At 37.8% G+C, this 27,739-nt stretch overlaps 1 protein-coding gene and 1 long non-coding RNA gene across 2 annotated transcripts; one reads left to right on the top strand and one right to left on the bottom strand.

The window, feature by feature from the left end:
* Positions 1-531: 531 nt before the first annotated feature.
* Positions 532-21,896, bottom strand: CAT (catalase). The gene is made up of 13 exons (XM_076343742.1): positions 21,662-21,896; positions 15,959-16,130; positions 14,801-14,911; positions 13,232-13,362; positions 12,116-12,220; positions 10,927-11,052; positions 9,352-9,543; positions 8,266-8,418; positions 6,969-7,107; positions 4,311-4,441; positions 3,567-3,674; positions 2,855-2,941; positions 532-2,390 (listed from the first exon to the last, which is right to left on the bottom strand). The coding sequence occupies exons 1-13, from the start codon at positions 21,725-21,727 to the stop codon at positions 2,325-2,327; spliced, it is 1,587 nt and encodes a 528-aa protein (XP_076199857.1). The 5' UTR covers positions 21,728-21,896; the 3' UTR covers positions 532-2,324.
* Positions 21,897-22,085: 189 nt separating this feature from the next.
* LOC143162776 (uncharacterized) lies at positions 22,086-27,002 on the top strand. Its single transcript, XR_012995791.1, has 3 exons — positions 22,086-22,144; positions 26,209-26,308; positions 26,830-27,002. It is a non-coding gene; the product is annotated as an uncharacterized LOC143162776 (long non-coding RNA).
* The last annotated feature ends 737 nt before the right edge of the window (positions 27,003-27,739 follow it).

Genomic DNA, 27,739 nt, shown 5'->3' on the forward strand with positions numbered 1-27,739 from the left:
ACTAAAATTTGAGTGAACTATGATGAAAAACTAGATAGCCTTGTGACAGTTCTGTAAGTTGCCACCAAAGTTTTTAGATCAAAAATAACAAAAGGCTTTTCAGCAAGTAGCAGCTTAAGTAAGGCATCATCAAAAACCCACAGTAAAGCAGGACAGCAACTTTTTCCCCTTCGTATGGTACACACAGTCGTAGGCACTGCCATCCCACAGACGTGAGCACCATTCCCTTTTCTGAAGGCTTAGGAAATTGAAGAGAAGGTTCCTAACAAGTAATTTCACATATCAGAGCTGAGCAGAACTTAGTGCTTGGCCCTGACACATGAATTCCAAGCATCAGCCTTGAGCCCAAGGCTTTTGTTGGCAGCCAGGGCCTGCACAGGCCAAGTAATTAAGTTTGAAATAGCTACTGATTACCCAGAACTTCAATAGCTTCTGCACAATCTCCAAAAACAGATGAAGGTATGAACTTCCTAGATTAAAATAAACTATTTGAAAACATTCACACGGAAAAGAGATAACACGTTGCCAAGAGATTTTTAAATTCAGTTTTATTTCAGAAGTAAAAGAGGAAGACAATAACTCATTTAGCAGACAACCAAAATTAAAAATTAAGCCTTGCTTATTCTTTTCCAAAACTCACTAGGATTCTATGTTCCAGCAAGAAATATTCCCACCCATTCATGTAGCTCTTTCAGCTCCTACCTGCCTGATCAGGTAAAAATCCAACTGAATCCCAGAACAAAGTAGGCTGTCAGTTCATATTATTTTACTGCATCTGTATCACAGCCAGTTTTTCACAACAGGTTCAGAGATAAATGAGTTGGAGAAGAAGTAGCTTTCTACAATTTAATGGAACAGCACTTAGTACATACTCTTCTTTATCTATCTGCCATCACTTCTCGGAATGCCAATTCACACTTAAATGCTAAATATCAGGAAGTAATTCTATTCAAAAGACAATTCAAGACAGACCCAGAAATGCACCGAATATTGAAAAAACCCACACATTTCAAATCACAGCAGGTATCACATTTGCTTGAGTTAAGAGCTAGTAGCTGGGCTCCGAAATCCTTTGCATCATCATTCATACTTTTTCCAATCCAAATGCTAATGAGGCAGCATCAGCAGGCAAACAAGGTAAGCAAATATTTCAAACGAGGGGTGATGCTGTGCAACTAAGATCTAGACTAATTACACAGACACACTGATCTTTCTCTTTGGCAAGGGAAGAGGAACAACTAACAGGCAGAGTAGTTAAAGCTTGCCAGGACTTTAGATACATGAATCGGGTTTTATCCATTTATCTAGCTATAGATACCCACATCCATACACACACGCCACTTCAATTAAAGTCTAACTCTGAGAACTAGCTTTGGCTTGATCAATAGATAGCAATATCAGACTATGGCAGTAAAATAACAGAATTTCAGGAACCACTGGGAATAGTTTTGAAAGTGCTTGAGCTTGAATTTAGCCAAGATAAAAATATTCATGCATTTGGAGGTTAATTTCTCAGATACTTGGAAAATTAATATTTTTCTATTTAAATTCTTACAGATTAGAACGAACAGTTCCCCCCCCCCCCCCCCGCAAAGAACTGTAAGACGTAATCAATTTAGTTGTAAAGTGTATGTAATAAGAAAATATCCTTTCCCATCTCCCTTGGGTCAGTTATATCCAACCTAGCATTAGTAAGCAAAGATTATCTTAAAATATATATTGGGAATAAAATTTACCTAGATTGAGATTAAAGTTTTAGTTAGCTTCATTTTGATCATAAGGAATGAGACATAACCAACATTTTACTTGAACTACTGCAGATCACTTTACTTCTGGAAGGCCAAATATGAATTTCAAAGGAAGTGTCTACAAATACATGCAGATAACTATTTTATTAGAAATACTGGGCAACATCAACTTTTTAACATGAACAAGTTTATCCATAAGGATAATCACAGTGTTATTATAGAAGTTCTATTGTGTGATTGAGCCAGGAAAGTTTTACAGTAAAAAACCCGAAACAGTATTTTGATTAAACTTATATTTGCTTCTAGAAATGAAGACAATTTTTAATCATTAATTTCCTTAAAAACACTGTATGTTGTTAACAAGCAGTAAAGGACTAGCGTTGAAAGGCACTAGGATTGTTAGCTTGTGTTACCTAGTTTCCAATACAGATACAGGCACTTGCAAGCTTAATAAACCAAGCCTGTAAAACACTTCTATATTTGTGCGGAAGTCTGTCACATTCATTAACATCTTCAACAGGTTGTCCTGCAGTTATATGGACGCAAAATTCATAGAGTAAATCTCTGCAGCACGCTTCACAAGTTGGATCTTTCTTTGGCAGACACACGAGAGGTGGACTGTGTATATGTCCTTATTACATCCTAAAAATAAAAAAAAAAAGAAATATTCAGAGCAAGTTCCATTAGAAGTAGTTAGGGGAACTTCAGAAAAAAAGTGAGTACTTGAAGCAACAACTTTGTTATTCTGTGTAGCAAGCACTGAGCCCACGAAAGGCTTGTGGAAATGTTTCATTACCATTACACAGAGCGGGTAATCATTTGGTCTGAAGAATCAACCTGAACATGCTGCATATCATGTACAGTTATCTTCCAGAAGCCTTACAAAAACCCAACTGAAACAAAGTAATTGTACATCATTGGTTAATCAACATTTAATTAAATGTAATTGGAGTGATGTTTCCTCATTTTGTAATTCTACATGCACTGACTTCTGCCATTTAAACCAAATGTGAACCAAGACCAATTTCTCACTTTGTTGGATTTACAAAAGAAGCTAAGATAATTCACAGCCAGTCAAAATTCAACTACAGAAATCATTAGCATACGTTTTTCCCACTGTCAGCATTGTATTTGTCCAGCAAAGCCTGAATACGGGCACCATAGTCAGGATGAACATCAGTGAAGTTTTTCACCTGAACAGGGAGACAGAACAGAAAAAAGGTAACAAGAATTTCTTCCTCCACTTTAAATGCATTCTTTAACACATTTTCCACTCTGTGGTCTACAAGCAGTACATATCGTAAGGAAGAAGAGAAGGATGAAAACCCTTTTCTGAAAGTTTAATTCTGACCAGCCAGAAAGGAGCTATGAACATCTTCAAACACTATCTCACACAGAGCTCTTTCCCAATTTAAACAAAGTTCCACGGGCAAGGATAAAGATCCAATCCCTCCCTGGCCCTCACTGCCTTTTCCTTGTTTAGAGCAAAATATTACACTGGCAGTCACCTGATTTTTTGAAACACCAAGCTAAACACATAATGACATCCTTGATGTTCAACATCAATCCCATTCTTCCCATCAGGAATAAGTTACTTTAACATGTTATACATTATTTATGTTATATTACATAAGTATGCACATATTTTAAGTGTTCTGTGTTGATAATTCCCACATAAGGAAAATCTAGAAGTTGCCTTCTCAGGGAAGAATTTCTGATCTTCCTTTCCATAAGCATATTGCCATTTTGACAAAGTTACTAGACTGCAGGAAAACCTGAAATAAAGAACAAAGGCTAAAAACCAAACAGGCCACTTACAGCTCTCTTCTGAATGAAGAGTTGCGCGTCTTTAAGATGATCAGCAATATTTTTACACAGCCTTTGGCGTTCATCCTCCTTCAGCACTTTGGTATAGAATTCTCGCACCTTATGATTAGAAACAAAGTTTTATTTTGAAATTCACAAAAGCAAGTCATTCTACCTGTAGCAGCCAATAATACTTATAGACTTTTAGGATTTGTTACGACTGAACAAGAATAGCTTTCACTTACTAGTCAGGCAACACTTAAAATACTCAAAATACTTAAACTCAAAAGGCAACCAGTTTGTGGGTTTTTGTGGTTTTTTTTGGCAAACCTGCTAACAACTCTCTATGTCTAGCTTGAAATAACTGTTGCTTATTGAATTAATGAAAACAAATATTGCTGCGGGAGTCCAATTCAGGAATTGATGATCATGACATTACACACATGCTCTAGTTTGCATACCTGCAGACACTAATCGCAACAAGACAAAAGTCACAACCTCTAGATATCTGTGCTCAGAATATGGATGGCAAAGGTCTACGAGAATTCACTAACTGTTCTGTCAGCAAAAATTCACTTATTCATTAAATTAAGCCATATGGAGACCTTCCAAGCTCTCATGAGAGCTGAACTTCAGGTTAGCTCAGATGCTTCAGAGAGAAGCCATGTTTGAATGATTCTCATTAATATTCTCTAGAGTCATGCTATAAACTCATCTTATATAATGAGCAATATAAAACCTTTTCATACATCATACCTGAGTCACATTATCTTCATTTGCGCTATTGAAGCGCTGCACATCTCCTGAAACGTACATGCGGCTCTCCTTTATCATGGGCTGATCTTCCGGACCAGTAAAACTATTTGGATAATAGTTTGGGGCACCACCTGAAAACAAACAAAAAAACCCCCCACAAAACCAAAACAATCAGATGCCAGCTCCCTCAGATTTAGTCAGAAGATGTTCTTTGCCTAGAAGAACCTAAATCAATTACCCAGTTATGATTCACTTCATTAAAAACAGTTGTCAGTATTTTTCTGTCAACATACAGCTCAACATCAGGAGCTGTGTCTTCAAGCCAGTACTTAACAGCACTTCCTACAAACAGAGTTGCAATAGCTTTTTTTGGGGAAAAATTGATTTGTTTCAGAAATAAGGAGGTCTGGCCACTCTCACAACAACATTGCTCAGACAATTTTAATAAACAAAGTCATAGAAGTTATTCAAAGTTTTAGTCCAAGGCAGCATAAAAATACACTTTTATCTGTGTATTTGAAGTACTACTCATCTTAACTATGTAGGGGGGTTATTTTAAACACATAGTGAACTTACAGAACTGCATAAAAATACTTATTATCTGTTCTCGGACAGGAGCAGCTGTTCTCAGGTTCTCATTTCCCAAATACTTCCCTCTCCTCCCTCAGCACGTATTAGAATTCATAGCCCAGAGGAATACAGTGTTTTTGGCACGAGGCATAGCTTAAGTATATCCTTGTTTACTCTCAGGTGTAAAACAGTCACTATTGGGCAAACACTGACAAAACATAACCTGCTGAATAAAGGCAAAGTTAATGCTCTAGTCTTGGCATTTATACTCTTGCCTTTCGCAATCAAGTGGACTGAGTATATGAAAGTCAGTCTTTAAATTTAAAAAAGGCAAACACAGATTTCTCAAAGACGTTTAAGCCATCTCTATTTTTAGAATAGATTTTTGCCTAGAAGTAGAAACAAAGAGGCAGTAATTAAGTTCTGTGAAACCATTTCTCAGGCATATTTCTTCATTTTAAATAAATAATATTCTAGAACTTTTTCAATTAAGTCCCCTTTAACAAGCATGTTTCTAGAAGTCTTTAAAGAAACATAAACTGGGGACATAACTGAATTCATCTGACCAGGTGTTCTCCTGCAAAACCCCTTTCTCTTAAAGGCCTATTTGTAAATTTTTAAACACATCTTAAGCTTCATTTGGTTTTAACACTTTTAAACTCCCCATTCCCTGTCCAACATCCAAAGTCTCCTTTCCTGGATTAATAGAAGAGAGATATACCCATTCGAAACAAGTATGTAAAGATGACAAACATTCTACTTTTCAGGAACCAAGAAGAAACCACACCCCACCCCACCCCCCATCGTTTGCAAAATTAAAAATGAGTTTATTTGCAGCAAGTAGAAGTTACATACATAGAATTGAAAAACACTTATAGTTAAGACACTATCAACTACTTCACACAAGGCTGAAGTTGTATAAGGAACATCTATGTGCTTCTTTTGAAGTCTTAAAAAGAGATGCAGAGAATGCGTTCTGTAATCTACACAAGCATGCTTATGTTTTACAGCGAAGTTTTGATTCTCAATACTTGTACAAGACTGACAAGAGACATATAGTGGATACACAAATGAGAGTGATGAAAGCAATACAACATATTCAGATTTAAGAATGCTTTCAATAAGATCCCTCAAACAAGAGATAACAGGATACAAGTCAGTATCTTGTCAAATAGCATCATATCAAGAACATAGGAAACAGAGGAATAAAAGGTCACATTCTGTATTAAGAAGAATTAATCAGGTAGACTATCCTCAATGATCTGTGAGGACTAGTACTATTCAACACATTTCATAAAGTTACCTGAAAAGGGAGCAAATAATAAATTGACAGCTTAGCCTCTGCAAACTTTAACTTAGCCAACTTTGATTTTGACTATTTATACTGACACACGATCTCATGATACCAAAACAGTAGATGAAAACTGTTTTTCTGAAAACAACTTTATTTGCCTTGTAATTCACATGGGGAACAGAAACGCATGCAACTTTATACATGCACAATCATAGGTTCTAAGATATGCCACTCCCTATTACAAAATAGACCTTGAATTCATTTGGATAGTTTCAAGTAAATTACTTTTTGATTACTGGTGAGCGCTGAGTTAAGAGTATTAGGAACGGCACATGGACAAGTTTAGGGCACTCTACAGAAAAGAGCATATGGTGGATTTGTAACAACTGCAGGTGAGGCCAACTAATCATAAAATCTTAGAATAGTTTGGGTTGGAAGGGACCTTTAAAGGTCATCTAATCTCAAAAAGGATCTAGTAATATAAGGGAAGGTACTAAAAGGTTGACAGATTATGAGAGGTAAGGAACAGTTTTCACATAAAAGGAAAAAAACAGATAGACTGGGAAGTCTGAAGCTCAGGAAGTTATACAGTGGTAAGTTTGCGTCGGGGTGAAAAAGTCAGAAGAGACACTGAATGGTTGAGGAGAAAAAGTAGTGTTTCTCATAGTATAAGAAGTCAGTAATACTTGCTAAACAGATCGTTTTATTGGGTATCTTAAATCTCATGTGAACAGAAAAGAATTCTGCAGTCCATGCCTAAGTATCATTATATTTAAAGATATTTTCATTACTACCTTGGTTGTCAGAAACGCACATAGGTCCATCCCGCTGGTAATTGGCCACACGGGTTCTGAAGGGGCAGTTCACAGGAATTTGTAGATAGTTAGGTCCCAGACGGTGTCTATGAGTGTCAGGATATGAAAAAAGACGACCCTAAAACATTTATCACAAACATTAACTACTACTTGCTGGAAGAGATCACTTAAGTGGTATATCCCAATTCAAAGCATTATACATTAAGTAGTAAAAGGGAGAAGACTGTTTCCTTTGCGTATATATTCTTGACATACTTCAAATTATGTCCAAAGTAACGTTAAGCCACAAACTAATTTTGCTGGAATACCAGTGAAGAATAGCAGGTTGAGTTGCATTTATGCAGCTTGGGTATTCCCTACCAATTTCAGAATGCTAAACCTATTCTGAAGCAGGAAAGTGGTTACACATGTACAGATGAAAGTGGCTATAACAGTGCTAAATATTACTAAGGAATAATACAGTATTTTCGTACTTACTTTCAACCTTAGATTTAAAAATTGATTACATCTGAAAAATGGTAGTCCCTTATTTATTTACCGAACTGAATCTGAAACAGTTCTAGTGGCATCTGGATGCCAAGAAAACAGACTGATTCTGACCATGAAGTTTGTGGGAGCGAAGAGAGACAAAACAAAAGAACTGCATGATTGTTCAAGAGTTTATCCAGTTAGAACTGTCAAAATACCTTCTTGTTTCCATGGATATAATTTGAAACAACAATCTGAAAAAGCATAACATGCAAACATCCATGACTCTACAGACAGTATAGTCTACTGAAGCCAGTCTTATCAGATATTTTGACCTGTAAGAAATCTGATACTACTTGTAAAGAATAGTCTTGTGGTTTATATCAGGGATTAGTTATATCTGTATTTTAGAGCATTTGAAGTCCACCCCTTACACTCATAAGAGTTTATAATTCTAAGATGTACTGTAAAAGCGTGAATAAATACACACTGCTGCTATGGTTTTATCCCGTACTTCTTGCCAGACTGACAGATTTCCCCATCAACTTTGATAGTTGTTGCAGATGCCCTCTAAATTCTAGATTTTCTATTCCTTTAGCTCTTTCCCGTTGTCTTTATATTTAAACTTTGGATGAGCACATCAAATGGTGATCATTAAAAACAACTACCAAAAGAAAAAAAAAAAAATCAGTTGCTTTCCATCTGTCAGGTTATTTTACTGCTGCTACACAGTGCTAGGAATGCTTTCATAAACAGCAAAGCAAATGTAATGCTCTTCAGGTAAAATCTTACGTGCATTGTAATTTACCTGCAGCATTTTATCAGGGCTAGGTTCAATGCCAGGTGGCATGTTGCTAGGATCATATGCCATCTGTTCTACCTCTACAAAGTAATTGACAGGATTCCTGTTCAAGACAAGCTTTCCCACAGGGATAAGAGGGTAGTCACCATGTGGCCAAATCTGTAAGACATAACACACATACATTAAAATCAACATTATTATAGTATTATGCAGCTTAAATAATAGATCAGGCAAATGCTGCCTAGTAAGGTCTTCTTTGAGAAATACATTACTGAAGAAATTTATTTTTTGCTAACAAACATTTTGAGAAATGTCTTATTTTAAGAAGTCTTTTGCAACCAATACAGAGTATTAATGCAACTTATTTCATCATCCCAGCATAATCTCAGCACTTGAGTATTTAAATGAAATACCCACGGGCACTTGAAAAAGTGCCTAGGAATGCAATATCGTAGGTGGAATGGTAGCACGATTGTTTTCAGCTACTTCAAAATGCAACCAGCTTAACTAGCCTTTTCTTTGCCATCTTAGCCTGTACTTTCAAGTTCAGAAGTCTTTAGCCATGTTGGGAGAGCAGTATTAGAGGGGAAAAAAAAGTAATACAAGTTTACATTAGTGTCTTTCAACAAGCCATTCCTTGGAACCGCAATTGGAAGTCTGACAAAAATCAGACCAACAATCAGAAGCTACATTGCTTAAAACTAGCAAACTCAGGGTGTGACTGTATGATCGGAGATCACACCTTGGAAATGCAGTGCCAAGTGTAGTTGTAATCTACAGGCCTGGAATCAAGCCCTATCCATATTTCACTGAGGAAGAGTAACATCAGATATAACATCAAGATTATTTCATCTCCAGAATTTCTGACTCATCGTGACCATATAATAAAGACTACACTTAAAAAATAGAAGGGAAGAATAAAAAGGACAGACTAACTTTATTGATAGGGACTAGCAAGAAAACAGTGCTACTCCATGGAAACTGTTACACTTTTTTTATAGATAAGCTCAGTTCTGGCATTTGCTACATTTTGATCTGACGACCTTTCTTAAACTAGCTGACATTGAATATTCACAACGGTATCGGCGATACCTTAGTTAAATCAAAAGGATTAAATGGAAACTTCTCTGCTTCTTCAAATGTCATAACTTGAATGTAGAAAGACCACGACGGATAGTCCCCCTTAGCAATGGCATTGTAAAGATCACGTATTCCATAATCAGGATCAGTAGAAGCCAATCTTCCTGCTTCTTCAACAGAAAGATTTTTGATGCCCTGGTCAGTCTAAAAAGCAATAAAAGCAGTAGCACCAGTTACAACATGCAAAAAGTATTACAGAAATCATTAGTAAGAATGTACTTTAACAAGATTTATAATCCAAGAATGCAATTGTCCATGTTCCAATCTCCAGTAATTTGAGTTCAGAACAATAGTACATTCAACAGCTGCCTTCCAAATAGAAATGAGTTCTCTCATAAAAGTGAAATAAATATGTAATGCTATACTGCAGAACGCAAGACATCAAACTTGAAGGCATGATCCCTGCAGCACATCAAGTAAAGAGGTTTCCCCTCTCCCCTTACAGGACGGAGTGCTCCTTCACTGTCCCATCATCCCACCTTTTCCTACAGCTCACATGCCAACACAAAGTGATAAAATGGTTGCAGCCCTCAGGGCTGAAAGTTCTGGATTCTACATGAATCTCAATTTCCCACCCCCCACCCCTATTTCTGTGACATCTTTAGCACTAACTAAAATCTCACTTTAATAAGCTTTTGACAGCTTGAAGGCTAAAAGCTGCTATACAATCCCTCTTAGTTTAACATAATGGTTTCTGAAGTCTTGCTTCAAAGGTAGATGTCCAGCCTCCACTAAAGTCTAATGAGGTAAGAAGCTGTATGGCCTTTAAAGCTTCGAAGGGAAGTTGTTTTCAAGCGAGATATGCTAGAGACTGCTTTCCTCACTAAAGTGTGGAAGTTCTGTGAGGTTCTGTGAGCTTCAGCTGCAGAGCTCTTGCAAATAGAGTTTTTATATTTTGGTATATTTTAAGATGAGGCCGTCTTAAAAGTGCTAGATGAATGCAGCTCATATCCAGAAGATAAATAGGAATAAAAAACAGATCCAGACTGAGAGAACTTTTACCTGAAGAAGCACCTGTTGAATCCAAACTACTGTGTAGCCACGAACATAAGACAGGAACATATCACACACTGAATAAAACACATATCCAAAGCGCTAGAGGATTCTTGCATCTGCACTGAATGATAGCAAAGGAGTCTGATAGGAAGTTCTTGCACAGCTTCACGCCCAAAACACCTAGTGGTATGAGGCTGAAATGCAGTAAGCTGAGCTAGGTGCTCAGAGCTCACCACACAAGTAAACCGGGATCTCCAATAACAAGAGAGAGTTCTCCAAAGAAGAGTTTTTCATAGTCTAGTAAGTACCTACTGTGTCATAGAAGGAACAATGATGTCTTGTCATATTTGTTAAAGGCATGCAACTGATAAAAGCCACGCACACCTTTTTGATTGAGTCTATGCACTAACAAGTCTTTTCTTAATTAAACTTGAAAAGTCACAGAACATTTTTAGACCATCTGTTTAAACTGTTTTTTATCCAATAAGATATATACTTCCAATAGATAACTGGGAAAAAAAATATCAATACCTTCACATGGAATTTGCAATAAACTGCTCTTCCACTAGCATTAACCAGTTTAAAAGTATGTGATCCATATCCATTCATATGGCGATAACCATCAGGAATACCACGATCACTGAACAAGAAAGACACCTAAAGAGAAAAGGTCAAACAATATTAATGGACTCACCAGATCAAGGATAAAGTGACCATTCGAGACAAAGTTTGTTTATTGCATTAATCTGCATCACTGGAAGCTACCTTAATGTTACAAATTCCTTGAGGAATTTCTAGTTGAAGTTTTAAGAGCATTAATGAAATAAGACTGCTTTGGTTTTGCACAAAGAACAATCGTGAATTAAACCTACATGAAGTTTTATGCCCACATGAAATATCTGGTGAAATAGAAGACATTAACCTAGTGATAATGTTATGATTTCCCCTATAAGCACAGAGCAGGTAAGCATGGATAATTTAAGTTACAAATAAGAATTTTTTCCAGGTTAGAAATAAAATCTGAAAACTGAAGTCCTTAACAACTAGTTCTTCAGAGTCTTCAAGCAGTAAACATACCACCATGCAAACATATTCCAAATGCTGCTTTTCTTTAAGTTTATGATCACAAACAATACTTGTGGTACTTCTTTTTCCAATTAGTAATTACTGGAAGGCTTCTGTATGAACCCATTTTCTTTTAAAAAAAAAATACAACTGCATTTTTAATTTTATAGTAGCTTTTTTTGCATAACATTCTTAAATACAAATACAGTTCAGAATAATTAGAATGCACTGTGAATTCTAGTCATTTTTGGAGTTGATCTAATGTACCACACAATATACAGTTTTAAATAAACTTATATGTGATAGCATTACTTTCCCAGTATTTTACTGTTCTGTAACATTAACAGTTTGTTGTTCATCAGTATCTCCAGGGCTTTAGTATTAGAAAACCTAGCAGCTTCCCCTTCATCCTTATATAAAGTATGATTATGAAAACAGAAGAATCCCACCTATTTCATAGTCATTAAAAGAAAAAAGGCAAAACTAGATACACATACTAATAGCCTTAAAAGTTATTGGAGACCTTTCACCTTTATTGTTCCTAGAAGATTATGTAGACTTCTAGATAAAACACAGAATAGAGATAGTTAAAAACATATGCTGTCATAACATGATTTTCTTAATCATACAAAATCAAGTCAAAAGAGAACCTTACTTGATGCAAAGACTCAGGGCGAAGACTCCAGAAGTCCCACATCATGTCTGGATCCTTCAGATGAGTCTGAGGGTTCCTCTTTTGGCTATGGATGAAGGATGGAAACTAATTTGGCCAGAAGTGGATGAGGGAGAAAGGAGAGGAGGAAAAAAAAAAAGTTCTGTAATACCTCCAAATTATATGGGGTATACTAAGCAACTCCTGGTACAAAACAAAACAAAGACAGTTTTTTCAACACACTGAACTGTGAAAGAAACAGCACACTGAAAGATGAGACGAAGTTGTAAGATCACTGAAAAAATCTTCTATTGTCATACCCTTCCTGCAACCAAATTCATTCATAGACCAGTAAAATTAGGGTAAAGTGAAACATTTACAGTTAGGATAAACAGGCCGTTCAAAGCTAAAGAATGCTTTCATTTTGTGACCAATAAAGTGAGAGGTGAATCTTTCTCTATTTGTATATCTGATCTTTACTGAGTATCTGACTCCTAAATGAATACAGACATACTATAAGATACCTGTGCAGAACTCCTCCACTCAAGGAAAGCCCCTCTACTTACAAAGCGCTGTTAAACTTATACTAAAAGACCAAAAAAAAAAAATCAGATTTAATAAAAAGAATTTGCAAGAAGCTTTTAAAGTGAAAAGTCTTTCCCCTCCCCACCCCACCAAATAGCCTCAGAATGAAAAAAACTGTCTACAGAGTAAAACAGCTAATTTGAACATCAGTGAAACCGATCAGATCTGAAAAACCACGAAGATATACTTACTTGTTGGCTATTCTGCTGCAGCATATGCACTAGCAAACACAACTAAATGTGTGTGCTATTTGTGGTATGAAACCACGTAAGTAATCAAGCATTAGTTCTTAATTTTATTTTTAAAATAACCCCTTTTCAAGTCAAAAATGTTCAGACCATCTAACAAACAGTTAGTTTGTTACCAAACTTGTTACAAGTTTGTTACCAAACTTGTTACAAGTTTCAGACCATCTAACAAACAAGTTTAAGTGTGTCAAAACAACAGCTTTTGCTTCTCAGTGAAGCAAGAACGAGATGTGAATGAACTTTTGGACTCTTTCACAAAGTACCCTCATCTTTTGTCCTTACTCACCAACATTGCATCCCGAATAAAGAAGATAGGCGTATTATTTCCCACAAGGTCCCAATTACCCTCTTCTGTATAGAATTTCATCGCAAAGCCTCGAGGGTCACGAACTGTATCAGCTGACCCAGATTCTCCAGCTTGAAGAAACACATGAACATACAGAAGTGTTATGACAGGAAACGCATACAAATTGTAAGTGTAAAAACACAGAACTTGAGAATATGCCATAAAATCCTAAAAGGGTGGGGTTTATTAATTTAAGTCTCTTCTATACCAAGAAGTTTTTGGCATATTTTCAACAATACTTCAGGCACTGGAAGTTTCCAAAGTGTGAACAGCCACCCAAGCATTTGGGCCACAGTTAAAAGAAAGGAAAAAAACCCCAAGTAAATCCACTTGAACCAATTAAGAGTGGAACTTGCATTATCACTAACAGAGACAACATCAGATTATAAGGCTGAATCACTTAAACATGTTAGTTTCTGTGCATCAAATCCCAGTGTGAAAGCTCTCATTTGGAAGGTAGCAATCTAAATAGCGTGCCTAATAGAAGAGTTCCAACCCTTTTAATTCCCCTCCTGCTTTAGCCAAATGGTCTTTTTAATGAGTAACTTTATACCAGAGCAAAAGCGCCTACCACAATACCTGAGCAAAAGGGTTCCAGAAGTATTCAGGAACAGCTAATGCTAAACACCATGATGAAGTAACAAGGATGCTCATTCTCTCATTTAAAAAAATTGTGTATTACAGAATAGCTAGGAATAAACGTGTTCAAACAGAGCAGGGAAAGGAAAGGTAATGATGCAACAACCCACTTTGCACACAGTCCACAGATCAAACCCAGCTGCATGTCGTTCCCCCATATAACGTTCCATGACTCCTTAAGTTTTGGTGACACAGGGAAAAGCCAGTAGGCCAAAACCAGCAGCTCCTTGAGCCTTGTTGGACTCCTTTTTTCTCTCCAATACTACTTCCAGAGCTGAATCCTTATTAGAATTTCTTTTCTTTTAAATACAGATAGAGTAGTAACAGATAGAGGAGTAACACATACATTTTGAAAGATCATTTTTCTGTCAGACAAGATATTGATCATAATGCATGTTTTAACTAATATCATTTAAGATTTTGCTAGTTTATGCATTCAGCTCTTCAAGAAAGAGTTTATTTATGGAAAAAATTGTTTATTCTTCTTTGCCTAGTACTTACTTCACAGCAATCGTCCCCAAAACATTCCCACAGCATAAGAGATTATAGGTATTTAACTTTCAAGTGTTAAACTGCAGCATTCAAGTGCTGATTACGATCCATCCAGAAACAAAGCAGCTTTCCGTCAGAAAAAAAATAGCTCAGGCTATCCTTTCTCTCACATTCTGGAGGGAAAAGTGTCTACAGAGAGCTCTGGCAGAAAGATGCCGAAGCTGCTTAAGGTCTTACAATTTAAATGAAATTCACAGAAGAGGAATTGGTTGGCAGAAAGAATTTCAAACTACCTGAAGTGCTCCACAACACAAACATTGCTATCAGTGTGACTATGGTACACAGGTAAGAAGATACACAGTAACTTTAGAGCCTTACCAACAGTGGAGAATCGTATAGCAATTGGAGTTCTCTTTCCAATGTGTTCAAACACTTTTGCCTTACAATACTCGGTAATATCATGAGTGACTTCAAAATAGCCAAAGGCTCCTGAAAAAAAGTAATTTCAAAATATCAGATCTAGATACACTGTAAGTGGAAGGAAGGTATCTGTTATTCCATTATGGTCCAACATAGAATTTTAAGTCAAAAGGAAACATGGAAATACAAACTCGGTTTAAACTGGTGTATCTATGCACTAACACACTCAATCTGTTTTCACAAAATGAAATTTACTTAACACAAACTACTAATTGCATGGTGCTCACCCTCCCCTCCTTAACTCATCGTTAACAGTTCCCAGCAGCAATACAGACCTCAATTCTACTGTGCAAAACAAACAGTAGCTTTTTGGATGCTCTTCTGCCAAGATTTGCATATTTATCTCAGAGCAAGACAGGTATTTCTTTAATCCTGATACGTGTTGCAGAATTTTTAGTCCACCTGTAAGCTGGATGAAACAACAAAGTTCTTCCCACCCTCACAGAGGAATTATTCCCATGTATATTCACATTATAATAAAATTCAGTCCTGTATCTTCTTCTAGGGCAATACATAACAAAAAAAAAGAGGTGCCAGTTCTACCCTACTAAGATCAATAACAATTTTTAAAATGAGTCACTTAAGATTTTTTTAATTTAAATATTAGACCATCAGCTTGCTTTGGCAGACAGATACATCAGATGACAAAGACAAGAATCTCCATCAAATAACATGCAAACAGACATTAAAATAGAGATGGGTAAGTCTTCCCTTCCAGAGGAATGGGGTACTATGGAGGAACAGATAGAGGAAGCAGAGATTACAGCAAAGACAGTAAAAAAAAAAATCTAAGAGCTATAAGTACATTTCCTCCCTTTTTTTTAAAAAAAAAAAAACAACAAACCCACGAACAGTTTTTCAGTGCTTCAAGTTTTGGCATTGAGTTCTTTTAAACCAGGCCTTACGACTGCTGCTGATACATAATTATTTATTATAATCTATAATACTAAATTATAGATAATATGATGCAATTTATCTGTCACAATCTACATGTTAACCCAAAAGCTTTTTAAAGTCTAATTCTACACAGAGAAAAATATGTGTTTTTAAACATACCTGCCCCTTTTGCATGCACAACTCTTTCAGGAATCCTCTCTCTGTCAAAATGAGCCATCTCATCAGTGAAAACAACATCTTGAACAAGAAGAGGTCCATATGGCCCTACTGTCAGAATATTAAGCTTATCTCCTACTGGGTTCCCAGCACCGGTGGTCAAGGCATCTGGTTTCTGAAAGCGAGAGACAGTCAATATCACAACACCAGAAATTAAAAACCCTCTATATTTAAGCCACACAACGTGCATGCCTGTTCAACCATTATGTGTCACAGGACATATTAACAAGTATATAGCAAAATGGCGTAAGATTCTGGAACTAGTTACAGAAAATACAGATGTCTAACTACATCATCACAGTACTATGGTTTGGGGCTATTTAAGAAGGGGAGTTCAAGTCATGTATAATCCAAGAATGTTTTCCATGGTTCAGAAATATTACTTGTTAAGACTATGTATGCTGCTTCAAGAAAAATATGAAGTGTCAACCTTAAAACATGAGTTAAGGTTCAGTTTGCCCCCCACCTCAACAGGAGAGGATGGGAAGAGAGCGAGCTAGAAAAGAGTAGCTGCTGGAAAGTAATAAGGGAGAAAGGAAAGGAAGAAGGTATTGTCAGTACAGGGATGGAGGCATAAGGAAAGAGCTATAGTCACACAGCATAAAGACTAAAAGGGGGCACCCATGATTACCATTGGTCTGGAAGAGCTATGGAAAATAACATAAGCAAGAGCACCTAAGGAATCATCATTCTAGACTCTTGAACCATGGAAGGACTAACATTAACAAAAGCCCTAAGAAGCCCTACTGTCAATAAATGTCCTGCCAAAAGGACAGCAAACCAGAACACTTGTTTTTTTTTTACCAACATCATTATTGCCTTTAAAGAAACTGCCCAAGATAGCCCATACTCATCCTTTTCCCCTCCCTTCCGTACCAAGTTTAAGTTAACCATTCTTGTTGGCTACTTAGAGCTGCAGCATTTTGTACAGTAAGAGTGACCCTGTACCTGAAAAAACCAGCCACTCCAAGACAACTTCAAGAAACACCTGCTGGAACTCTGTAGCACTATGACTGAGTGTACTCCTGCTTTCTTAAAAGAAATCCCAGCAGAAAAGACTTTGTCTGCATCACAGAGTCATATGCTCCTCTAAGGCAACAGTCCTATTTTACTGGGCATTGTACAAAACGTAGCAAGAAAAGCACATCAGCTCCAGAGACCTGGTGGTTGCAGGTGTCAGTTCTTCCTGGAGCACATTTATTTTTAGGAGCCAGGGCGATGTTTGTAAAGGACTTAGAAGAACACAACAGAAGTTAGTAAAAAGAAGAAAAAAAAGTTTGCAACAGGGTGAGCTCAAATATCCGAGTCACAGGTTATGACCAGTTAACATTAAATCCACAGTTACATGTTGCACTAAAGTGACATACATCCATATGGGCTCTCTATCTATACCATCCTACCAGTAGCATCCATGCACCTGAACCATGGGAAATGCTGCAGGATAAACTCACTCATCCCCTCCTGATTAGTTCTCCTTTTAAAGTTCTATAAATGAAAAGGCATGGTGAAGAGAAGGAAAAAGTAACTTTTGATGAGAAGGCTTCCACTATTATATCAGCAACTTTATGGGGTTCCAACTTTTATACTGACAATCTAAGTTCTGCTTTAAGTGTTTTAATTACTGTGAACAGGCAAAATTCCCATCTGTATCTCATGGAAGAGTATACTTAACTGGACTAGCCTCCAGGTTTTTTTTCCTAAGAGGCAACTCACAAAGGCAAGGGAAAGAACAATTATTCACATCTACACCCAGAGTTCTGGATGAGGTAGAGTATACAGGGAGAGTTATAGACAGCTTTGTTTAACTCAGGTACATGAATAACCACATAAAAGACATTTGACAGGATAACTGCATTTCCAATGTGTTCTTAGTAACATGCAACACACATTACTCTAGCTGGCTTGAATTCCCAAAATATATAGGTTCTTTATTCTTCATTCACCACTTCATTAGCATAAAGCTATAAAGCTATAAGCATAAATTCAACTCCTTCAGGATGCCTGAAATCCTAACCTGCACTGAAAGTTGTACAAGCATTTAAAAAAAGACAATATATTATCTGGTTACAAACAGGAACATGATGTTCAAAAACCTACAGGAAAGTTACCACTGTAGCTTTAATTAAAGTATTCTTAAGTCAAAGGAACAGCTTAAGCCAAAACATTATCTATAGTTTGTCAAGGGAAATATGCAAGAGTAGAAACTGTTCTCAGTATTCTTTCCACTGCCTATATATCACATGCTTCCTACCTTACATTTTGCTCAGTTTTAAATGAGCCAAAGAAAACAATTTCCCTGGTCACTTTGAGAAATCACCTAGTCAGACCTCACGGGAAGTTCTCCCATCCTGAGTCAGTCTGAGAGTTCAACTTCTTAAAATGATATCCTAACATGCAGGCCGTATATAATTTAGCACCCTTAAATATGTATGCTTTATTATGTTTTAGCTATCATCTTAAACTAGAAGTTGCTTAAATTGCCATTACAAATGAACTTTTTGAATTAGAATTTAATTTCATATATTAAAGTAAGTGGAAGGACACCACCATATTCAAGGAACTTTAGGAAAAAGCTCATTTATCCACTCCATGATTCAGTCTAGTAAGTGTAAAATATTCTATTTCAAGATATTCACCCAGCACAAGTTAATGTAATTATACTACCAGCTCATTATCCTGACATATTTTCTGTACTGAGGTATGAAAGCTATAAGCAACCCATCTTGAAACCCATTTAAGCCTCTGCTTTTAAGAACCCTTTCTTAGAACACGGTACAGTCTGCAGGCGATGAGCCTATAAAATGCTCACACATCACAACAGTTTTAATTGAAATTTTTGGTCAAGATATTTTTTTCAGAGTTTGCTTAGGGAGAACTATTTTCTTTTTTTTAATCCAGCTTCCAGCGCTGCCAATATTTTTCTTTTATTTTCATTAGTTTTGCTGATTAAAAGCTTCAAGATTCTCACAGATAAAACACAATGTATTAGTTTTTCTAATTATAAATTCATTGATTTTTTCGCATTGATGATTTTCATACTCATTTAAGATGGGCAAGCCTGCTGTAATGTGATGAAAAAGAATGGATCCTACCAATGGCATCCTAAGCTTAGCTTCTGCATTTTTCTCTCCAATCTCCTTGTGTTCTCATTCATTACAGACATTTCCATCCTTCGCACGTGTTCTACGTACACATAGACTTCCGCTTCATCCTCATTCTAAGGCAGCCTGTGACACAAAAACCCTGTGTACAGCTTCAGCATCATTTATGAATTCTGACTACTATAATTCTAAGATAGCAAACTTGGGAACTGGATTCTGGTAACTCTTTTTTAACATGAAGCATAGCTCTTAAGACCCCTCCAGCCCACACAGTGGCTTTTGAAAGTCACTAATACTTATGTCACCTTGAAGCAGCGACCAGGTTTTGCTCAGTCCATTGAGAATTGAATTAGAGCCCTGTTTATCCTGGAGTTCTTCATAAATTCTAAGCAGCCCAGTAGGTTTAACCATGCAGTGGTAGGACTATAATGCATATACCTACACCTATGACCTTCTCCTCTACAAAGTCCTTGCAAGAGCTTGGCAAAAGAAGAAAAACAAAAAGTGAGACCTTAGTCTTAAGGAGACTTTTTGAGTCCTTTTGATTCACTTATGCCTTTATAATACCTTCCGTGCGATTACCTCAAGGATAGGAAAAAACCTTGCATATTATTTGTAAGCTATGCATGCAACAAAGAACAAAGGTTTGTAGAGGTCATACCACCCTTCTCAAACCAACAGGCTATACTGTTGTCTGAAAACCACTTCTTTCATAATGCTAACATTTAAGACTACTAGAAGTAGTAACTAAAACCACAACTTTTTAAACTAAACCTATAAAAAAAATTAACAGCTTTGTGGCTGTACAGTCCCTGTTGTGTAGGCAGGCTTTCTGAAAGGTTCTTTCTAGCGTTCACATTAGAAATACAATTTTTTTTTAAATGGTAGGATATATTCACTTTAGTTTCAGGATAATGTTATGCGGGGCACACAAAACAAGTTCCATCAGTGTGAAGGGAGAGGAAAAAAAACCAAACCACACAGTAGTTTTAAGAAGAATTCTCATACTACTTTTGGACTTGAGTTTGTTTGATGCCTGTATTTTCATATGGTTGGGAGCTGCATACAGTCAAAACCTGAAAAGATAAGAACTTTTGAATCTGCATGTGTATTTCATTACAGCACTAATCTGCCATGACAGAAAGAAGGGAAACAAAGCCAGGAGAATTTTAGTCACAGCGGTTGTAAATACCATACATCAAAGTACATACTTCCAGGCATTACTGATACTTTGCACCTTATACAAGTCACTTTAAAATTCTAATAAGTCCTCCCTACTTTCTATCTTAAGGTCTCATGACTCCTTATGCAACACAGACTTTGGGTTGCCTCCCAATCTTCAAATTAACCTTGGCCTGTATTCAAATATTGTTTTGTTACAGAAAAGCTGACATCCATACAAAAAGTATTACTCACAGTACAAAAAGAAAATGTTATGATGCATGCTAGAATATGATGAAGTCACAATTCATCACTGGAAGGTAGTTTTGATACAGTACCTCTTAGAACGGAGGGCAAAAAAATAAAATCAAGATGACTTAACAACTGCAAACAGTGGGAACCGAGGCATGCACTTGTGTCTTGTAAGACTGCTGCTTAGTATCACCAGCTGAAAAAGTATTTAATGCCAAATACACATTTCTGTCAGAAAATACATAGTAGAAACTGTCACAGTGATTTGATGAAGAAGGGAAATCAACTCTTGCAGCATTTATACATTTACCCAAATATTTTGGGGTATATTCTACATCTTCAGAAGATTGAGTGCCGTGCTGTTGATTATACATTCTTACAATTTCAGTCAACCATCTGCCCCAATCCACTTCAACCTGGTAAACAAGTCCCCACATATTGCTGAATGTGCCTTATCTTTTACATTATTCCCTAGTTACATTTTCACTGGGTTTTACCAATATGATAGCAGAATTGAAAGTGTGAACATCTGATAGAGACGAAAAAAATAATACCTCTCTCTACCCAAGGACCTACCTGCTTGGGCACACACAAGCCCCGTTCCTGCCTAAAAGGAGAGGCTGTGGACAAGGCAGACTTGTCGGGGCAGCCGTGCCAGCGGTGCTGACCGCCCTTATCACTCCCGGCCAGATGGCAGCCGCCAGCCCCTTCGTGCTTCGGTCTTCCCGGGCACGGCACCAAGCCGAGAGCTCCGCGTTAGAGGACGAGGGCACCTCGCCCTCCACCACTGCCCCGCGGGGTAACGCGAGCGCCGAGGCCGCCCCCCGAGCCCTGCTCCGTCCGAGCTGGTTTCCCTCAGGTCAGGCGCCAGGCCGCAGGAACCCCCTGCGCTCTGCGCCCTCCAGCACCAGGGCTCACCCGCTTCCCCTCCGCCCCCCTAAGGGCCGCAACGCCGCCCGGGGGCCCATCGTCCTTCCGCCGTCCCCCCCGCAGCAGGCCGGACCGTTACCGCCCGCCGGGCCGGACGGAGAGCGGGCCCCGCGGTGAGCGGGGTGCCGAGGGGCGCAGTCCCTCAGGCCTCGCCGTGCGCCGGGGGCGCGCAACGCCCGCCCCGCGGAGCCCTGGCCGGTACCTGCGAGCCCCGCTGGCTCCGCCACTGCTTCAGCTGGTCCGAGGCATCGTCCCGGCCGTCAGCCATTTTGCGAGCTTAGGCGACCCCCAAGGCAGGAAGGGCGGCGCGGAGAGAAGCAAGCACGGGGCCGCCCGGCGGGACCGTGCTCGCTACGAGCGAGGAGGCAGCGCCGGAGAGGTCACCCCGCGGGGAGCCGCCGCCGCGCCGCGCCCTGCAGCACCAGCAGGTAGCGGGAGCTACTGCACCTACGGCCTCTACCCCGACGCTGCGCCCACCCCCCGCTACCTCCTCGGCCAATAGCCCCGCGCCCAGCGGGCAGCGCGAGCTGTGAATGGGTGAGAGGAGCGTCAATCAGGCGTTGGGGGGCGGGGGCGGGGGCAGCCCGCCGCCTCAGCCCGCGGGGACGGCGACAGGCAAGCGCGGGGCTGCAGTGTCCCCTGTTACTCGAGTTTGAGTGTGTGTAATTAGCTAGCATGGAGATGTGTAAGTAACTTACTTTTTGGCGTGTGTTTTCAGTTTTGAGGTGTCGGAACTTTCTAAAGGTGCTGGTTGGGGAGAAGTTACTCAGTGGCATAAGAAATTACAGGATGAGGGCACTGTGAAAACTGCAATTACTCAGGGAGTTTCAGAGGCGGGATTTGTTTCAGCGGGAAAAAATGTTTCAATTGAAAAATCAAAGTGACCAAGTGTATAGTTAAATGTTCATTCTTGTATCTGTACCTCAGATGAGACACAGGTGATACATTAACATTGGCCATAATTCATATGTGCCCATTTGTAAACAGTATTTCTTTGGAGGCCTTAATTTGTAACCTTAAAAAAAACCCACTTCTGAACTAGTAAGACAACTCCCTGGGTTATACTTATAAATGATGAGGTAAATACAGTTCTCCCGTTAGGCAACTGTAGTTCTGCTCCTTAAAGTGCCGTCTTTGTGTGCTGAGTTTTCTGCACTACAGCCCACAGGTCCGTCCCTCGCGCTGTAACATTCATAGTACTGGGGGAGGCTTTGTGCCTACGGGATGTACTACAGGTGATAAAAGTGGTTAACCGGTGGTTATTTTTCCTATTTCTGAGGCAAAACCTTTCAGCAACATGGAATAATCTATCTTAAACTATTAGGTTGTGTGACACTGGGCACTTGAAAGATAGATGAAGATCTCTTTCTAGTGGTTACTGTGTGGACTTGCACTTCATGGCATATACTTCTGAATGCGGTTCCTGGACCCAGACAGGTGGATAAGACTACCTATACACACTACAAAATAAAATATATATTAGAAAACTAAAATATATGTACCTTTCCCCTTATTAGCTCTTCCCTAATGGCAATGATTGGGGGTAATCATAGCAGATAGGAGACCTGTCTAAACAAACAGAAATTACCCAAATGTGGTTGCAGGAGTACTGGTTTATAAAAGAACTGAGCCAGCAAGTTTTGTGTGTGTGATGGTTTGTTTCCCCCGGCCCCTGCATCATTCTTTTTAAGAATCCCAGTATGGCTCTTTACAGAACACATATTGCAACAGTGAAGCACAGCAGCTCTTTTTACACATAGCCTGTCAGAAAGAAATGAAATGGGTAAAATGCTTATCTGCAATATTATGTCTACATTTTTTTCTCTTAACAGATACAAAGAATAGCCTAGCTCATTATTCCAATCGGACAATTGCTTTATCTAGTATGTGTTATTATGTATTAGAGAGCTAAGACTCCCAAATTCAGGTCTGTACTACATAGGGAATGTCACTAATGGTACTCCTTTTCCTCAGTGGTAAGAACAGCAAACTCCCTTTTTTCTGTTTCAGCCTTATTTGGGACGTTTCTTTCATGTCTCCAAGTCTCATAACCTTTTCTTCCTCAACATGATAACCAAGATCATAAAGAAGAGCAAGAAAGACAGATCACCTATGTTTCTAAGAGTTTTTATACTAAATATACATCATCAGACTATACCTACTACTGTATTTCCTGTGCAACCACTGATCACTTCAGTGTACCATCCTTGGTAAAGCTAAACAGGAGTAAACCCGCAAAGATCTAAGCAGTCTTGGTACAGAGCAAGAAACCCTCTATAGTATCAGCCAAAGAAAAAAGTATCCAAGCTTTACAACAAGGTCTTAACCCACAGAAAACTTTGTTTTCAAGATGCTAGCTCCCATTCTGCAAACCAAGTTTGTAGGCTTCACCATCAGCCATTTCTGAGAACATTAATGATCTTTTCAGGTACCCATTCAGGCTTATGTGGTATTCTTTCATACAGCTTTTATTTTTTAAGATGTTTTATAAAAAAATGGCCTTTTCATAAGAAAAGACTGAATGACAAGTCCTGTGGACTTAATATTAGGAGTGCATGCACACATTTTTTTAATTCAAGTAATTGATACTTCAGTTTGCTTAACCAGCAAAATGAGGGAAATGTGGACATTTTTATGGGGAGTTATTGTTTGCTTTTCTTTTAAAGTTTAACACTTCCTGTCAACAAATGTGTGTAGATAAACTTGTCACAAATCTGTTTCAAAATAAGAGTAACTTGCAAAAACTGCTTCTCTTCCATTTCCCATAAACCCTTCTTATTATAACTGTAATGTTAGAGGAAGAGATATATGTGCATATGCATACGCATATGTGTGCATAAAAAAACCAAGAAGAGATTAAATATTGGCTAAGAAAATAGGCAAAAAAAAAATCCAAGAGAGGGCAGATGGCAACATCAATGGCATGTATTTTCAAAAATGTTTGCACTTTAACTTTACTAAAACCAAGCAACTGCATTTGATAAGAAAGGTCATATACAAAGTTAAGTGAAGTGTGAAACTGATAGAAAATTTTTCTCTCATCTCACCTTAATCTTCTACCTTTTCAGTGAAGAAAGTGCATACTGGTTTAAATTCCACAGGTACCTTGCTGTGGGTATCAATTTATTTCCTTTTTCCCCCCTTCTATTTTGATATTTGATTCCTGCGGCATCTTATTTGCCTGCGTAAACCTCCTGTTATATATGCATTAAATAAACAAACTTCAAACAATTCCAAATTAATCATCCTTATTTACCTGGGGAGACTGGTTCTATGTTGCTGTGTGTCTTTCTGAGGCATAATCCAAACCACACTTCACCCTTAATTAAGATTTTGAGAGATTAAAAGTCATAATACTTAGCATTTGTATTTTGTTTTCTGTATTTAAAGTGCGTTTAAACACAAACTATGAGGTCAATTTCACTCGCAGGCACACACACACACACACAATCATGCTGTATATAAAGTTTACGCATAGTTCAGTCAGTTACACCCAAGGGAATTATCTAGGATTAGTCGAGTAGAAGGTCAATAATGTCTGTTGCTTTGCTAATTAAGTTACGTAAGCACCTAAAGCTTTTATGCTACATATATCAGCCATCTCGGCTGGCTGACTTGGTACCTACCTCCTGCTTAAGATTAATCAAATTCATCCATGTTCCCATGTTCTCTACAACATCTGTTGAGTAGGTATACTCAGAGAACCTCTACTACATAGCCAAAGCATTTAACTTCAGCACAGAGCATGGGGGCCACAGTGACTTTTATTCTAAAAGATCAGGAAAGAGAAACACAAGACAGAGAGTGCTCATTTTTAATTAAACTGATTATTGGTGAGAACACTTATCACAGGATTGGGAGACTTAATTTTTTTTCCCCCTTCTGCTAAAGATGTTCAAACTTACATCTTCCAGAGTATCCAAATTACGTATCTAGAGATGAGACTTGGATACATTTTCTACCTGTGCCACAAGGAATAAGGTCAGAAAGAAAAAAATAAAGACTCTGTTTTAGGCTCATGTAATAAAAATATAATTGATATTACTGAATATATTTTCAGTCATGAAACAAATTCACCTACTGCATGTACTCCAACTATGAAGTAATATAATGAAATATTAGAGACTTGAAATAATAATTGGCCTTGTTATAAATATCCAACCTTGGGATATTTACAGTACCTCAGGAACCTCTACAAATTACTTTTCCAGCGATCCTTTTGCTGTCACACCTGATGTAAGCGTCAGAGCACAGAAAAAGCACTGAAAGAGAAACATATACTACTACTTAACTGTTCACTTACATGACAGAGGATTGAGGGGTAGGTATGGCAAGCACAGTCAGAAGAAAAAGGTTGCTATTATATTTTAGAAAAACAGAGAAATATTAATAGAAATGACAGATTAGTGGCCATTGTAATACAGTAGATGGAACATATTGTCAGTCTTGATTCCAAAGTGGCAATACACACCCAAACCAATTTTATATGTCAAACTTGCAGTTAGATAGACATGAAGTCCATGCTATTAAAGGCCAGCCAACACCTGGGTAGCAGGTGCTAAGGTGTTAGACATAGGATATGGTGAGAAGAGGAGATGGAATATGAGATAGGTAATAATAAACTGGGGATCTCTGTATATACTCTGTAAGTTATGTCTGAAACCATTTTACTGGTTAAGCTATCATGATAATAAGTTTATCATTCAGTAACTTGGGTTATATGTAGTCTTTTTAATTTTGTATTGTCAGTCATCAGATCTAATGGAAAACACTGAAAACTGTGAAATAGAACATCTTCAGAAGAGGTGGACTTTAAGGGATGATTGAGAGAACGATACTAGTGGCACAGGTAAGCAGGCAGGAAGTAAAAGCTGGCTTTTATGGGAAATAGCACATGTATATCGGGCTGTCAGTTGATGGAGTGAGATACTGAGATGCATAGCAGAGAGAAAACGTGGTCTTCTGAGAAACCACATGTAGAAGAAAATCAGGAAAAGGCAGATAGGAAATCTCTTTTTTGTTTGACATTTTCCGCCATCCTCTGCTGTAGTTATTAGGGCAAGGCCTTAATTTAAACCACTAGAGAAAAAGAGAAACCTCAGAGATAGAAAAGTGTGTTAGAATAATAATAGTTTATATGTTGCAAACAACATGTTTTTCTTTTCCTCTGCTTCTTTCATTTTATGTAGACGATAAAGACTTTAGTGATTCTGGAGCAGACGTCTTCAAACTTTAATAGTGTATGTGGTTAGTAAATGTCAATGGATACATCAGTCCTAGAGTAAAATAAGTTTTGCAGTATTTTACCAAAAAGAGGATTTAATTCATCTATATCAATGTTTGCAATAATTTATTAATTTTCATAAACAGTACTCCTGATCATCACCATCATCAAGAAGTTGTGTTTCATATTTAGTGCTGGAAAGACAGCTGCAATATACTTCTTGAGAGAACTGAAAGAAGAACAATCATAGAATAAGAAATGCAGCACTTCTCAGGTGGTAAGGTATTCAAACATGTATTTAGCATTCTGGATGTCTCAGTTTTGTATTTTTGTTCCTGGAAACCACATTATTAAAATTATTTCACATCATATAAACACAATTTTCTTTTGTTAATGCATTTACTTTTATTTTCTTTCAAGTTAGAGCACCACTAAGTAAACTTATGAATGTTTTTCTGCATTTGTTCTCTGTATTATTAGCAGCATTGGCTGAAGCATTTACCTAATAGCAGTTAATAAAGCCTCTATTTTGAAACATGATTTTGCCCATTATTGCTTCATTCTGCATAAGAAAAGATTTAAAGCTAGACACAGCAATATTTTTTTCTGTTGTTAGAAACAGAAGCTTTTAAGCTTTTAAATGGGTCAACCATCCAGTATGACTTAGTCACATGTGCTTTAAATTAGTCAAGTGCTTAATTGGCTTGCTGGATGTTTGCATGTATAAATATAGATGCTTGATCCAAGAGATACCTTGATACAATAGGTGTCAGTTTATATGTTCTAATTCTGAAGAAAGAAGAGAATCCTAAATGAACTGGTTTTTCAAACCAATTGAATTTTCAGAAACTTAAAGGGAATTAAAAATGTTGGCTGCCTAGCAGGACTGGAAAATCAGGCTATTGTTTCATTGCCAGTAAAAATTAGATACGTGCTTTTGAAAATTCTGGATATATGTCTGTAGCTAAATGAATCAGTATGGCTCTAGACGGGTATACAGACATTATTCATACAATTTGTTAATATGCCAATAAAATGAACTAAACTGAGGCTGCT

The sequence above is a fragment of the Aptenodytes patagonicus genome, chromosome 7, assembly GCF_965638725.1.
Source record: "Aptenodytes patagonicus chromosome 7, bAptPat1.pri.cur, whole genome shotgun sequence".
Taxonomy (NCBI): domain Eukaryota; kingdom Metazoa; phylum Chordata; class Aves; order Sphenisciformes; family Spheniscidae; genus Aptenodytes; species Aptenodytes patagonicus.